General features: G+C 55.0%; 1 protein-coding gene across 1 annotated transcript in view; it reads right to left on the reverse strand.

Annotated features, from left to right (window-relative positions):
• CRTAC1 (cartilage acidic protein 1) overlaps positions 1 to 15,320 on the reverse strand; it is a 116,718-nt gene that overhangs the window by 23,677 nt on the left and 77,721 nt on the right. Inside the window, exons 4-6 of the mRNA XM_054729026.1 lie at positions 14,542 to 14,678; positions 9,330 to 9,486; positions 233 to 367 (exon numbers count right to left, since the gene is read on the reverse strand). Of these exons, the coding sequence (XP_054585001.1) occupies positions 233 to 367; positions 9,330 to 9,486; positions 14,542 to 14,678 (429 nt within the window). The remainder of the gene's footprint in view (positions 1 to 232; positions 368 to 9,329; positions 9,487 to 14,541; positions 14,679 to 15,320) is intronic.

Consider the following 15,320-nt stretch of genomic DNA (forward strand, 5'->3'; position numbering starts at 1 on the left):
AGTGATCAGGAGTTCTAGCAGTAAACACTCCCTGTGGCCTGAACCATGGCTGGGGCGGGGGGGGGGGGGGGGCGGTGCAATTGGAGATGACAAGCAATGTTCCCCTGTGTGGGGCAGAGGATGACTGTCCCGCTCGCTCTCCGTGAAGCCTGTGGGTCATGCTGGAGGGGGCGGGGCAGCCCAGAGTCCCTGTGGGTCCGGGGGCTGAGGACACGGCAGCGGCTACACTTACCAGCGCTAGCAGCTGCGTCCACGAAGGTGCCGTCGCCCCGGTTGTGGAAGAGGAAGTTGGGCCCATTCTCGTTGTCACAGAAGATATCTGAGGCACTGCTGCTGAGGATGGGGCCCACGCTGACACCCCGGCCCCCTGGAGAGGACATGGACCACAGTGAGTGGCAGAAGCAGAGCCCCAGGTCTGGGTGGAGGACTGGCTGCCTGTGAGGCCTGCAAAAAGCTGGGCTTCCCTGAGCCCAGATCGGGGCTTGAGGTCCCCCAAACCCATGTGGAGGGGACCACACGGATGTTGAGGCAAGTGAGGAGCAAGACCAAGTCACTCTGTGCTGAAGGAATGAGCCCATGGACAGAGAGATGCTGACTGACCGTCACCCCTAAACCCAGCTCTCACCATGCCTGACACCCCACCCACACCCCAAGTCACAGAGATGCAGGGTGAGTTCCTGCTCTAAGAATTCACAGGCATCGGCTCCAGCTATAGGTGCAAGATGCTGGCCTTGCTTTGTTCGACTTTGGGAGCAACTGGGAGCAACCTGCATGTCCGTCAACAGCAGCTGGCTGTTGGATTATGGTACACCCAGCTGGCGAACCCTTCGGTAGCTACTAAAAAGACGGTGTAGATCCATATGTATTGACTTGGAGGAGTGCCCTGGACACATTTTTAAGTAAAAAGCATTTCAGCCCTGGCCGGATGGCTCAGTTGGTTAGAGCTGTGGTCGGCAAACTGTGGCTTGCGAGCCACATGCGGCTCTTTGGCCCCTTGATGCGGCTCTTCCACAAAATACCACAGCCTGGGCGAGTCTATTTTGAAGAAGTGGCGCTAGAAGAAGTTTAAGTTTAAAAAATTTGGCTCTCAAAAGAAATTTCAATCGTTGTACTGTTGATATTTGGCTCTATTGACGAATGAGTTTGCCGACCACTGGGTTAAAGCATCGTTCTGTACACCAAAAGGTTACAGGTTCAACACCAAGCAGGCAATTGATCGATGTTTCTTTCTCATCTCTCTCTCTCCCTTCCTCTCTAAAAATCCATGGAAACATGTCCTTGGGTAAGCATTAAAAGAGACAAAAAGCAATTCACCAAGTAATTGTATTGTGTGATCTTACTTTTCTTAAAACTAAAAAAAGTAAAACACATGATTTTCCTGAACATGTGTGTGCAAACATGTTTTTGAGTGTGGGAAAAGTGGGAAAAGCTGCACCCTGAGCCACCTTGGCTACTGGGTGGGATCAAATTTGGGGAAGGAAGAAAAAAATGATAGTTGGCCTTTTTTGTGAATGTCTTTATATTGTTTAGCTTGTTCTAACAAGAATTGTTTCTTTAGTTTAAAAGGAAAACATCCAATGAAGTATATTAAAAAAAGAAAAAAAAAAAAAGAAATCAAGCCAGCCAACATTAGGATCTGAAGTCTCCAAGATCAAATTTGGGCTACCCATGTCAACAAGTCCAATCTTAAGACATCTTGAACAAACCACCCCAACTGGTGGGGTTCAAATAAAGCCCCGAAAACCACACCCCAAACATAGGAAATACCATGCAGGAAACAGCCTGACCAGGACCAGGACATGGATTCTAGCCCCAGCGTGGCTTTTTACAAGACTTTGGGCCATTTGCGTTACACTTTTAGCCTCAGTTCCCTCATCTGCAAAATGGGAATGGTGTGACCTGCTTTTGTTGCGTCTGGGTTCTTTAGGGGATGAGGTGAGATGAGCTACGTGGAAGGTCTTTGTGAATCCTACCGCCTTGCTACTCAGTCAGGTGCTTGGACCCGCCATGGGGGCATCACCTAGAGCTTGTTAGAACGCAGATTCCGGAACGGTCAGGCCTTGCATTCCAACAGGACCCAGGGTGGTGTCTGCACACAGTGAAGTCAGAAGTGCTGCAATGAAGGACTTTTCAGTGCAGAATAATTACAGGGGGATCAGAAGAACTTGACTTGTTTTGAATAACAGGGCGCTCAGGCAGACGCGAGTGATGCGGAGCCAGGCGCTCCCTGCCTGCTGCCTCTGGGTGCAGCAGAAGTTTCCACAAAGGGACTGTGCCAACTTAGGATGTAGGTTTTCTTGGTCTCGGGGCTCCTCCTGTTCTCCGCGAGATGCCCCTGAAGGAAATCAGTGGGCCTTTCTCATCTGTGCACACACGTGGAGCCTAACCACCAGGCCAGTGTGTGGGGACACTGGGCCCGGTGCCTCCCATTCCTCCTAGGTAATCTAATGAGCTCTCAAAGAGAGCCCGAGCCTCATAAAAATTAAGCCACTAAGTCCACGACGCTGCTGGGGAACATCATTCGAGATGCGGCCAGTGCTTTTCATTAGGAGAGCCCCAGTGCGGGCCGGGAAGCTTTCAGGCGCCTTTCCTAAAGCCAGCGGGAGGGGTGCTGGGCCACAACCTGGGCACCCCCGCTGCCCGTTCCGAGGAGCTGCTGAGTGGCTGTTGGCAGCCGTCCCTGCCCGGGTCCTGCCAGACTCCAGCCCAGCCCCAGGCCTCGCCGGGGCCCCTGGAAATTCCAGGTGGGGCTCCGGGACTTGTGGCCATAACTGCATCCTTCTTCCCCCAGCACCGTCCAATTTCCTCTCCGCCTCTGGCTCCCAAGCGGTGACACATTCCCTTCATTTTCTACAGAGCAGGTTATTTCCCTCTTGGACAAATTTCTAAATCTTTCTAATTAACTAATTGGGTTGGGTTGAAGCCTTCCACCATTTGTAACCTGTAATTACTAGAAAATTGCCATGGTAACCACACTACTAATTAGTGACAATTTATTGCCATGGCAATCAGACCATAACAGAGATGTTACCCACAACTCCTCCTTGGCAAGTTTGCCGCACAGTTGGGAGCAGGTGAGTGGACCGTTGGGGAGCTGGCCTCTTGGGCACTGGCTCCAGCAGCCTCAGGTGGTGGTGGGGCGCGGGGGGCAACCTGGGGTCTGAGGCAGGGGCAGCCAGATGTCTGCACCCGTCACTGGTGCCGCAGGGGAAACTCTTCTCCCAGGTCGATCATGTAAATCTCTTTTAAACCAATAAAATCTATCCATCCTAAGTACAGCCTGACACCCCCACTCGCGGCCCGGTCAATGCCAGAGGCCCTTACTCAGCAAGTATCTTCTTCCTGGACCTTCCCTCCTCCCCAGCCTTCCCCCCCTCTCTCTCATGCCTCCCTGTCCCCCTCCCTAAGGTTTAGCACACACCTTATGGGGCTGCCCAGAGGGCAGCTAGGAGCATCTTTCTCTGGCCTGGGAGAATGTGCCCCAGTAGTGATGTCTACTTGACATCATGAATTCGTATCTACTGGAGGCAGGGTGTCCTCTTGGGGACAAGCGGTTCCCCGTTGGGGCTGGAGAGGCAGCACTGCTGGTGGGAAAGACTGAGGGTCAGAGAGTTCAAGCTGTGTGACCTTGGGCACGTCCCTGGGCCTTTCTGGGCATCTCCTTTTCTCACAAGAGAAAGGCTGGTGATGATAATGGTCTCTGTCAGGGCTGTCATAGCTGGTTTTCGGAAAGTACCTGGGAAAATGTCAGGTGCCACAGTCATTAGCTGGGACTATTTCCCGCCTGCTGGGTGAATAATATCCCTTCCAAGTTCTCCGGGTTCTGCTGTGGGGTGTGAATGCTGCTCCCTGCCCATCCCTTCCTGAAGGCTTCTCCGCCCACCAGACTGCGTGAGAGAGGTGGAGTCACGGGGGAAAATGTGTCCCCATCGCCCCCTCTCCCTCCTGCCACATTCTGGCACCCCCTTTGATGATTTGCTCACTGGGCCTGGGCTCCATTCACCCTCAAGAACGGCACCCCTCAACCTCTGAACGCTGTACGTGGGTGATGCAGACTCAAGTCCAATTGGGGTGTAGGTCATCCACCTCTCAGACCACATCTGGGTCAGCACACAGGGGTCCAGGGTGTAGGGTTGTGGGGTGAGGAAGGGAAAGAGGTTGGGGGGAAGAGGGTGTAAATATGCTGCTGAACCACCCCATACGACGGGACTGAGGACCCCGGGACTGAGAGGCAGGGGACTCTCGTGCGAAGGGAAAGCCTGTAGGTTCTTGCCCCGCCTCCGCACCCTCTCTGGCCACAGGAACTTGGAAGTGTGCTCTCCGGACCTTGGTCCCACTCCCTGGGAAAGGGTGGGGGAATGAGATCCCCAAGGCTCCTTCCACCTCCCTCCTCAGTGCATCCTTCAGGCTGGGCTGCAGGATAAACATGGTTGGGAGTAGAATCCTGGGCCCATCTAGACTGGGCACCGTGGGGCTCGGGCGAAGCCTGTCAGTCAAGGAACTCGGACCCGTGAGAGCGGTCTGCTGAGACCTTGATAGAAATATGATGCTGGTGGACGCCAAGGCCTACAGGCTGCCAAGCACATCCAAGATATTGTGAAAGAGTAGCGAAGATGCTAGAGAATGTAGGCGTGGAGGAATGGGCAGTGTGCATGTATGTGTGTTGGAGAAGGGGGTGTGAGGGTAAGGACAGAGTCTCTCACCCTAAATTTCCTGAAAGTTCTAACACGTAAATACACTGTGTTGGCGCTAGAGCTGTCTCTCTCTCCCCCGGAGCCTCTGTGAGCTCTCAGATGCTGGGCAGGGTTCTGAGGGTACGAGTGAACAGGGCATTAGACAAGGACATTCCCATAGCTTCCCCAGTCCTCCCTGCCCATTCCTGCAGGATGCTGAGGGGCAGGTGGGCAGGAGGACAGGCTCCAGCATTCGTCTGCTGGGATCCCCACACCGGGGGCACCAGGTGGCTGCAGGAGGGACGCTGATCCTCACGGTGCACTGCCCCCCTCCACCCCAGGCAGTGAGGGGGCTGGGAGAAGCTGTTTCAGGAGAGAGGACAGGAAAAGGAGTGGCAGGATTAGCTCCGCTGGCAACCTGTTGGTCAGTCCTGTGTACCAGGCACTGTACGCGTTTCATCTCACCTCCCCATTTCCGAGGTGAGGAAACCGAGGCCTGGGGAGGCATGAGAGCAGCCAGCAGGCAAGAGGTCACAGTGCAAACCCGGGTCTGCGTGCCCCCAGGGCCTAGGCTATCCCCACAGTGCTCTCGCCAACACTTCTACTGCAGTTCCCCCTTGGCAGGGGAGCTATCTGTATTTCGGGAGGGACCCGGAGTAGCCAGGCTTGACATTTCTTTAAAGTCTCTTATTTTAGCTAAAGAAAACGTGTACCAAGTTACATTTGTATTTGTATAACATCTCTGTGTTTGTTTCGAAAAAAAAAAAAAAAAGTGATGTCCCTTCTTGTCAATCATCTAATGCATCTGATAGCCTGTGTATCTCGGGGCTTTGGGTACCCCTGGCAGGGTTCCCGGGCCCTGGCTGAGGGGCCTGTCACTCCAGCCCAGACTGTCCCTGGTTGTCAGATCTGGCTGCACTCCCGCTGTAAGGCCAGAGACCCCCCCCTCCCTCCCGGGAAGCTGGGAGGCTCAGCGGCCCCCGCTCTGCTGCCCCTGGTCACCTCTCCAGAGCCGGCTGGTGGGGATCCGCCAGAAGGCCTCAGCTGGGCTTTAGGCATCTCCGTCTCCTCCAATAATGACTTCCTATAAATCAGATCTGCCCTCGCTTTGTTCTGCACTGCTCCCAGCCAACAGCGAGATTCCCCACCCAACATCATAAATCCACCTTCATTTTCTTTCCAAATTTCTTTTAAGGCTTCTTTAATCACCACCTTGCAGCCCAGACAGATGCTCCCTTAAAGGGTGGGGCCAAAATGCAGAGTTCCTGGGGAGGGGTGGAGTTTGGGGGGAGGAGGGGAGGCAGGGTCAGGGAAGAGGGAAGAGATGGATTCGGGTGGAGACAGGGATGAAGAGGCCCATGTCTGTGCCCAGGGCTGGCCATCTCATTTTCTCACAACAGGGGCTGCAGGGTAGAGTTGGGGGGGGGGTGTGGGCACACATGGAGAATGCCCCCAGGGCAGGGGCTTGGCCTGCTTGCTTTGTGCTTCACCCTGTGCCCAGCATGGCGCTCCTTACCCCCAGGCGATGCCCAGCAGAGGGCCCTGGCATCACTGTCAGAACTTCAGGGGAGCAGCGTGTTGCTGTTTGCTACACTTGGCGGCCACGGCCTGTGTGCTAGGCCCGGTGCCTGGCACGTCCCATGTTTACCTCCTTTCATTCTCACAACACCCCCATTTTGCAGGGGAGAAAACTGAGGCCCACAGAGGGTAAAATCCTGCCTCCACTGCTGCCTGGAGAGGACATGGTGGAGGCAGGATCTGCACCTGGGGCTCTGGCTCCAGACGTTGTCCTAGCAGCTGTTAGGTGGCTAGTTCAGCGTGCTCACAGGGGCTAAGAGACTTGCCCAAGGTCACCTGGCCCCAGAGGCAGTGCAGACCTCTTGGTCCCCACCTCCCCACTCCTTGGATTCCACGCCAGCCTCTGCGATGGGGAGCACTAACTCAGGATTCCCATGAAGGGTAGTTCCCCGCACTGTCCAGGCTCCAAGAGGCTGTGAGCAGCTGAGGAAGCCAGGGCTTGGGATTCTCATTGAGCCGGAAGCCATGGGGTGTACTCTTGGCTCTCCCAATGTCCCTCCAGGGACCCTCGAGTCCCCCAAACCCCCCGAGAGGGCACGCTGGCCGCTAGATGGCACTGTGACCCAGCAGAGCAGCAGCTGCCCGCAGAATAGACAGTCTGGAGAGGTCTCCCCGCCCCCTCCGGAGGAGCCGGACAGCCAGTGCGGGCAGTGCCATCACCCGGCCTGCTGACCTGATTGCCCGGCCTCCCCCTGCTGCCCTGGGCACCCCAGGCCAGGCGGCTGCTTCAGCCACAAAAATCAGGGACCATATGAAAGTCTGAGTGGCAGTCCCTGGGGCTGTGTTCCCCGAGTCTTGCAGGCTCGAGCAGGATTCTCAAGCTGGAGGTCATTGGAAAGGTCAGCCAGCGGGGGCGGGGCTCTAACTGCTAGTCTCTCTACACCCTCCTGGGTGACCTTGGGCAAGTCCCTTCTGTCCGTGGACTCCGTTTGCTCTTCTGTAAAACGGGAAGTTCTCTGAGGTCTGCCCAGCAGATGGGCGTTGTGTGGCTTGGCTCCTGGGACCTGCGGCTCCCTGACTGCACGTCTGGCTGTGGCTTGCGACCCTCCCAGCCCGCTCAGGGCCCTGCACCTACTGCCTGCTTCCTCACCCCTTCCCGGCCCCATGGCACTGGCCATGTGCCAGAGCCTCGGCAATCAGGCTGGGCTGCGGTGGTGGTCCTTACATGTGGGGTCCATTCCTGGGACTCGGGGAGGTGGGGTGTGCTCAGGGCTAGTATTCTAGCCAGATGTCCACGAGTTGTTAACGGAATGACCACAGGGGCTGCGGGGTAGAGTTGTCGGGGGGCTTGGCAGACAGGGAAAGGGTGGGCTGCGGAAGGCGGGCAGACATCACAGTAACTCGGTGGGCCAAATGCGTTCTTGTCAGCCAAATGGCTTTTGGAGGTCTGCAGAGCTGCTCTAACGTGTCCTCTGGGCATGCCAGCTGCCCCGGCCTGCCTGTGTGCTCTGCAGAAGCTGCCGTCCCTTCCTTGAGCCGCCCGGTCCTTCCAGCACAGCCCGGCACAGTTGGCTGGTGCTCCCATCCCCACCCGTGCTCCTCAGCTGTCTCTTCTTGGTCCCCTCCTCCCCGCTCCTCGGTTCCTGCCAGCCTCTGCCAGCCCAGCCAGCGTGAACAACGTCCCCTTCATGCTCAAACCCAGCGACCACCTCCTGAATTCTTTCCTTCTGTGCAGAACCCTCTCTCCCAGACCTTGCCTCCCTCCCATCTCATCATTTTCAAGTGCTACATCTCCCCGGCCCACCCTCCTCCTCCTGCAGATCAAGGCACTTAATTGCCAAGCCAGCCCAGTGCGCAGAACTGGGACCTATTCAGGAAAACAGATTGTACAAATCTAGGCTGAAGCTTCTGCGTGTTTATTCCTTTTCCCGGGAAAACATAGTTTATTACTGACACGCAGCCTCTCCTCTGCACATGCACGTGTGGAGCTCTGGAGGGCTCTGACGGCTTGAGCGGTGCAGACTAGTTTATTGTCTAGTCATATGTTCCCACAAACTTTGTCAGACAGGCCGCCATCCATCTCCCCCTTTCACCGAGGTGGAAAGCTGGCTAGAGGAAGGCATCATAAACTCAGGGGAGGCTGTGACAACCCTTTCTGGGTAGGAGTCTAGGATTATGCCACCGCACCCGTGTCTGGAAGCGGGGGGTGGGGCAGCCCAAATGACCCCTCCAGGGTCTTCCCAGGCCCAGGATTCGGACTCAGGCGGGCTGCCGCCTTGGATGTCCGTGGTGCAGGCTGGGATGGCTATATTGGGAAGGTCGACCAATGAGAGAAGGTCTCCGTCCAGAGGGCGGATGCGGTGTGAGTGAGGCTGCAGTTCACGTGAGAAGTTGTTGTGCACAGCTCTGGCTTCCTGATTTCTGGCACCCAAAACAGGAAACTGGATCGCTCTGCCATCAGCAGTCTATTGGCAGATTGTCAGAGTTTAGTCAGCAGCCGTGCTGGATTAGAAAAACAGCCTTCCCTAGAAAGATCTCCCTGTCAGAGACTCTGACAATAGGTCCCCCATCCAGAAAGATGTGGGGTTGGGGGGCGGGGGGGAGAGCTTGCCTTCCAAAAAAGTGCTGGAGAGGTTTTGGAACAAGAACACAATTCTTTGAGCCCAGTTATCCGAGACGGGACCCAGCTGAAGCTCAGGGATTTAGCTAGCACTCAATTCCTGGCTGTTTATGTGTGAGTAAATAATTTCATCTGCTGCTTGGCAATAAAGAATGCTTTAAACCTCAGCCTTTGTGACTTGTCCGTTTCCTCCTGCAGGACCTGTGCACCCGTCATGTGGGTCACAGCAGGGAATGGGGCAAAGGTTCCAAGGGCAGGATGATGTTACGGTATTCACACCTTATGTCTTCTGTGCCCCAACGGGCCCCCTAAAGCCCTCACCTGCCAGGCATCTCATCAGCCCTGGGAGAGGCACCGCTGGAGGAGCCCTCTGTGGGTGGAGGGATGGCGTCAAGTCTTCATCCCCCCTCCCCAGGGACACCCACTCATCCTCTCCTGTGGTCTCTGATGACCTAGCCCCTCCCCAGCCCCAGCCCCCGACCCCTCCAGCTCGCAGCCTCCCATGTCACTCTGCATACCTGTATACTTGCTGACCCCAGCCTCAGTAGCCACATCTCTGAGCGCCAGAATGCCCCGGGAGAGGTCACTGGCCTCGGGGTCCATTTCAATGAGGGCATCAGGGCCCACGTTACCGTAGGCATAATTGGCGATGTAGATAGAATAGCGTCCGGAGCCCTGAGGAGGAAGGGAAGGAGGTGAGCAGGCCCATCTGGGCTCATCGAGGTCTTTCCCCCAGAAAGCAGCTCTCCCCCTCCTCTCGCAGGACCACAGCTCTTTTACGGGGTGGGGTTCTTCCCCTTGGGTGTGGTGTGCAACGGTCTTGCAGGCTGTGCCCTGCCCAACTCCAGAGTGCTTTTCACGGAGGCTACGGAGGGCATGATGCCCCTGGAGTCCCACAGAAAAGCCACCCTCCTTCTCTTTCTATCCTGTTCCAGAAGAACACATCCCTCCCTCTCCCCCAAACCACCTTTTTATAGACAATTTTCTAATGTGCCTCCCTCCAGCTGAGCTCTCTCCAGCTGCCAGCCAGGGTAGCTGCTCAATAAATATTTGCTGATTGATTGATCTACCAGTTCCCATTATTCTCAGTCTCTCTCTCCCTCTCATTCAAGCTCACTCCAGCCAAGATGACAAGCAAATTCCTGAGACATCTCCCTCCCCCTGCCCACCCTACACTTCTTCATTCCTCTGTCTTGGTAGCTCGGGAGGGAGCTCTGATACGCAGGGGGCCTTCTTCCCTCCTCCATGCCTTTGTTTTCCCCACATTATACAGAAAGACATATTATACTGCTTCTGCCTTTATAACGCCGTCTCAAATGTTTTCCCTTTGCATGCTCCTTGTTGCCGTAGTCATTCTCGTCTGTAGTCCGCACCACTGCTGATGAGCCGGTCTGTTCTGCCCGTCATTATAATGGTGTTATTTCTTCACTGGATGCCTCCTCTCCCCCAAGAGACCCACACGATTGCTAAATCAGTTTTCTAGCTTTCCTCTCACCCCTTTCAACAGTTCCCTCCAATTAATCAGATAGTAGGTATTTCTTGAGCTCTAACTACGTGCAAGGCGCTCTGCTCTATGCACTTCAAGTCTTCAGTCTTCGGTGGCTTATCGTCGGGTTTCAAGGCAAGCCATACGCACAAAACAACGCCAGGGAAACTGCCGAGTTCAAGACAAGAGCGTGCTCGTTTCAACTCTCCCGCCTGCTTCTATTTCTTACCCACTGACCCCATGGGCAGAACCCCCTTCCAACTAACTGGTCACTGACGTTATCTCTTCTCTGGGACCACTTTCTTCGGGAAAGCTAATGAAGAGCCACTTGGTGGGCGAGGCCAACAAAGGACCTCAGGGTGTCCTGGGGGATGCTGACACATCAAGAATCAGACAATTATATATACATTCTATTTATATGTAAACATAGGAATACCTGGTATTGCATACTTGCTGAGCCCAGCCTCAGCAGCCACATCTCTGAGCGCCAGAATGCCCCAGGAGAGGTCACTGGCCTCGGGGTCCATTTCAATGAGGGCATCAGGGCCCACGTTACCACAGGCATAATCATATCTATACTAGTATGACTGAGAACGTGTGTACAAGATTTCCTGGGTACACAGAAGCGGGGATCCTACCCCAGAGGAAGGGCACCTAGTCGTTGGAAATTCAGAAAAGGTTTTCTAAGAGGAGCATCAGCCAGGTGAAGTGGAGGGGGAAGGACCTTCCAGGCAGAGACGAGACAGAGAATGGTGTATGTAGGGAAACCTCGGCAGTTGGTTGAGTGGTGCTGGGATGTAAAGTGCAAGGCAGGGCAAGCCAGGGGACAGCGCCGGAGGAGGCAGCGATGCTGTTCCCTAGGGACGTGGACACCCTCGCGTTTTTGGTTTTCTGAGCCTCTCTCCTGCTCCCTGGGCATCGATGCTTTACAAGCCTCTTTACGCAAAGGGGTCCCTGGAACAGCAGCATGGGCGGCATCTGAGATCACACCCACGTTAGAGCTCTCAGGCCCCACCCAGATCTGCTGAAGCGAGACCCCCAGGTGATCCTATGCATACGGAAGTTTGAAATGCACGGCTTTACAACATGGCTCCGTGGTGAGGGGAGAACTGGGAGAGGTTCTTGCCCCTCACAGGAGCTTGGCATACGTGGGTGGAATGACTGGGTAAACAGTGAATGAATGGGGCCAAAGGGGAAAGTCACCATCACTGTCACGGCTCCTGACCCTACCAGCTGTTAGCAATTTCATGCAGAAATGTGCAATTAGAGCCTAAATAAATTGAGATGCACTCTGCTAGAAATTAGGATATTTATAAAATTCACTTATACCTACTTCCCGGCTTCAATGTATTGGGGTGACTAAGCTGGCAAACATAGGTGCATGTCAGCTGCAGGAGACGGCAGAAATTCACGTGTGTACTCGAACACAGTCATTTTGGGAAGCTGAGATGGAGGTCATCCCAGGAAAAGGAAGATGTTTCTAGAGCTTTGGGTCTAGGACAGTAGGCCTCACCATTTAGCCTAACACGTGGAGGGCTTGTTAAAATGTGGATGTAGGGCTCCGTCCCAAGAGTTTCTGATTCAGGGCGTCCAGAGTGGGCTCCGAGAATTTGCGTTTCTAACAGGTTCCCAGGTGAAGCTGATGCTATTGGTCCAGGAACCACACTTTGAGAACCGCTGGTCCAGGGCTATTAGCCTGGGCCCTAGTCCAGGCTCTCCCCCTAACTGGCTCCTGGTTGGTCCTGGGGCAGATTCCTCACCCCCTTCAACTGCATCCCCTCACACGTTAAACGGGGATCATATTCTCCCTGCTTCCTGGCAGGGCTGTTGGGAAGATAAAATGAGACAATGTATCTGAAAGGTCTTTGAAAGATAAAAATGCTATATAAACATGAGGCATAATCATTATCGATCAGGGAACGCTTCTTGTAAGAGATTGGCTTTGAGTTGGATCCAGAAAGGTGGGTGAGTGACGAGGCAGCTGAAGATGAAGGGCAGGCAGTGTTCCAGGTTTGGGGCTGAGAATAAGCGAGGGCTGGGAGGGAAGGGGGAGGGAACGGCAGATGGGAGGGTTGAGGCATGTATCCGGTGAGATGGCCCTCAAACTTGAGCCTGCATCGCATTCACCTGCAGAGCTGGCTGATACCCAGATGGCTGGGCCCTACCCCAGGATTTCTGATGCGGTAGGGCTGGAGGGTGGACTGGGTTGGGGCCTAGACATTGCGTCTAATAATGCTGATTCTGCTGGTTGGGGACCACACTTTGAAAAACCCTGACTAGGTAGACTGAAAGGCTGCAGATAGGGTGTGGGGGGCTGAGGAGAGCGCAGGGTGAATGCCATAATAGGACTCGTGGTTAGAAATTTGTGCCTGATCCTGGTTCACTCCGAGGCAGGGTAGCTGAGGAGTGAAAGGGTACCTGATTCACTTTCAGGCAGGCAGGACTCAATTCTTGGCTTTGCCGGCCACTCACTATGCAACCAAGGTCAAGTTGCTTAATTGTTCCCAGGGTTAGTTTCCATATCTGTAAAATGGGGATACTGAGAGTATCTACCTCATAGGCTTATTAGAAGGATTTAATAAGATGATGCTTATAAACCACTTTGCACAGGGCTGGGCATGTTGTTAGTTTAATAAATGATAGCTATGATTGCTCTCGCATTTTTCTACACCACGCTGCGTTCCTGTCTCAACTTCCAGGCTGGCGTTGACCTCTCCCTCTCCCCGCTTCCACAGTTCCCAGGCCCCAGGGACTGCGCGGTGGTGGCGGACTCAGAAAGCAACCCCTCTGCTGGCGGCAGATGGGCTGAGGCCTGGGCTGAGCAGGGACTGAGTGAGCAGCTAAGTGCCCGCCTATTGTGCTGCGTGCCAATGCTTTTTTTTTTTTTTTTTTTTTTTGCATTTCGCACGGTGCCTTTGTCCTGCGGTTGAATGTGTGGGTGTGCAGATGACCTTGTTAGGACAGAGAGTGCATCTCTTTGTGATTAACCTTCAGGCCCTCCCACCAGCTCTGAGAAGGTTCCCACCTTAGCCGAGTGTGGAAAACCTTGTTCCTGAAAGGCCGAGACAGGAAGCCAGCAGGAGACGGAGTACAGGTCCCCAGCAGCAGCCGGCCTGGCACCTCTTAGACCCTCCCCACTCTCTGGGGCCCGCTCACAGAGCCGCCTCCCCTTCCCTCCCACCAGGCAGGAGTCCAGGTGGCACAGATTCAGGTCAGGGCTAAATGTGGCTTCACAGCCCAGCTTGGCTCCTCTTCTCAGCACCAGCTTGTTAAGAAATAAATATTTATACCTGGCACCTGCCTTCTCCCAGGTCCTGGAGCCCCTGCTGTGAAGGTTCACGCTGAATCCCCAATCCCCTCTGTGCCATCTCATTCCTGAAATGAGCCAGCCCCCTTGCCCCTGCCCGCTCCGTGGAAGCTGGGCAGCAGCTGGGTCCCTGATTTAGTGATGACTGTTTTGTAAAGTCAAGGAGGGGGCGGCAGGGGAGCAGGTGACAGGAGGGATAAATCACCTCCACAGGATGCCTCCAGCTCTGGCCGGGGCTACTGGGATGCATGCCCGCTGGGGGTGGTCGCCCAGGGCAGATGGCTGCAGCTGCTCCTCCTCCTCCCCACTTGGCCTTTCTTCTCCCGTCCTTCTTGTAGGGTGGACCAGCAGGGCAGAAAAGTATTGACAGAGCTATTGATTCACGGAGGTACTTGTGCTCTGTGGCAACCTCCCACTCACCCACCCGTGAGCCCCTCTGTCATGCTTTCATTTGTTGGATAACTATTTCCTGGGGGCCCTATGGCTCAACGCTTGGCACATAGTAGGCACTTAACAAATGTTAGTTGAATGAATGAATAAGCACAAGGTTTAGAGCTAGGAGATTCCAATTCAGGTCCTGGCCACACCACCAATCCAATCTGGGTCCTCAGGCCAGTCGCTGCCCTAAGCTGGGCCTTGGCAACACTGTCCAGCGGATGACAGCACCTAGCCAGTTGCCTCACTGGTTGCTGGGAGGGCCTCATGGGAGAAAGGCTGTGAAAATATACTGTCACTCATCCTGCAAGTCTCGGTTGTTACTCTATAGCACCTACTACGTGCAAGACACTGGGAGCGCTGAGATGGTCCAGCCTTTGGCTCTGCTCTTGAGAGCCACCCTCTGTCTGGGGACATCTGCCTATTGGCTCCCCTCCAGCTCTCACATTGCTGGGTCTCCCCCACGCCCCGGTCCAGGTCCTCCATGCACCCCTGAACTCACCGTCCTGTCCACACAGGCCACAGAGCGCCCGGCAAAGAGGCTGGCCACGCCGCGGGCCACGTTGACCTCGTCGCTCAGGATGTCTTCCCACCTGCTATTGCGGAACTTGAACAACTTGTCTGTGTACGTGGCCACCCCTGGAGAGAGAGGGAGGAAAGGGAGGTCGGTGGGCCAGGGCCCAGCTACATCTCGGAGTACCTGCCACAGGGTTGGGGGCACTAGTGGAGGGGTCGTCTGCTCAAGGTGAACACTCTTGCCGTACTCACTCAGGCAGGGAAGACTCCTGTGTCTGGGGGCACTCAGGCATTTTCAGTTGAGAGCAGAGACTCTGAGGCCTATGAAAATGGCCAGCCCGGCCTCAGAAACTATGGAAGTGACGTTGCTGCTACTATGTGTCTGGGTGAGCCTCAACATTGGGATGTCACTGTCTGCACGTGCTCCTACATCATCAGCAAGGAGACCCGGGATTGCCACTATTTCAGGACCCAAACTCAACCCAGAATGTCTCTTTCTCCAGGAGCTGTCCCCTACATTCTCTGCTGGATTGCAGGACCTGATTGGGGTCTCAGAAGAAACTGGGTGTGTCTCCAGGTTCTGATCAAGGAAGGGGCTGGAAGTTTATCTCTGACAGGTCTGTCACCTCCACCCTCAGGGAACCAGGTGGCAGTAGGGTCAGCACTCAGGCAGCCCTAGGAGGCCCCTGCTCCCAGGACTGGGGAGTCCTAGAGGGTAGTGGTCTCCATCTCTTTGGGATCTTGATCCCCTCAAGAGCTGGATGG

Source organism: Eptesicus fuscus, chromosome 17, assembly GCF_027574615.1.
Source record: "Eptesicus fuscus isolate TK198812 chromosome 17, DD_ASM_mEF_20220401, whole genome shotgun sequence".
Lineage (NCBI taxonomy): Eukaryota > Metazoa > Chordata > Mammalia > Chiroptera > Vespertilionidae > Eptesicus > Eptesicus fuscus.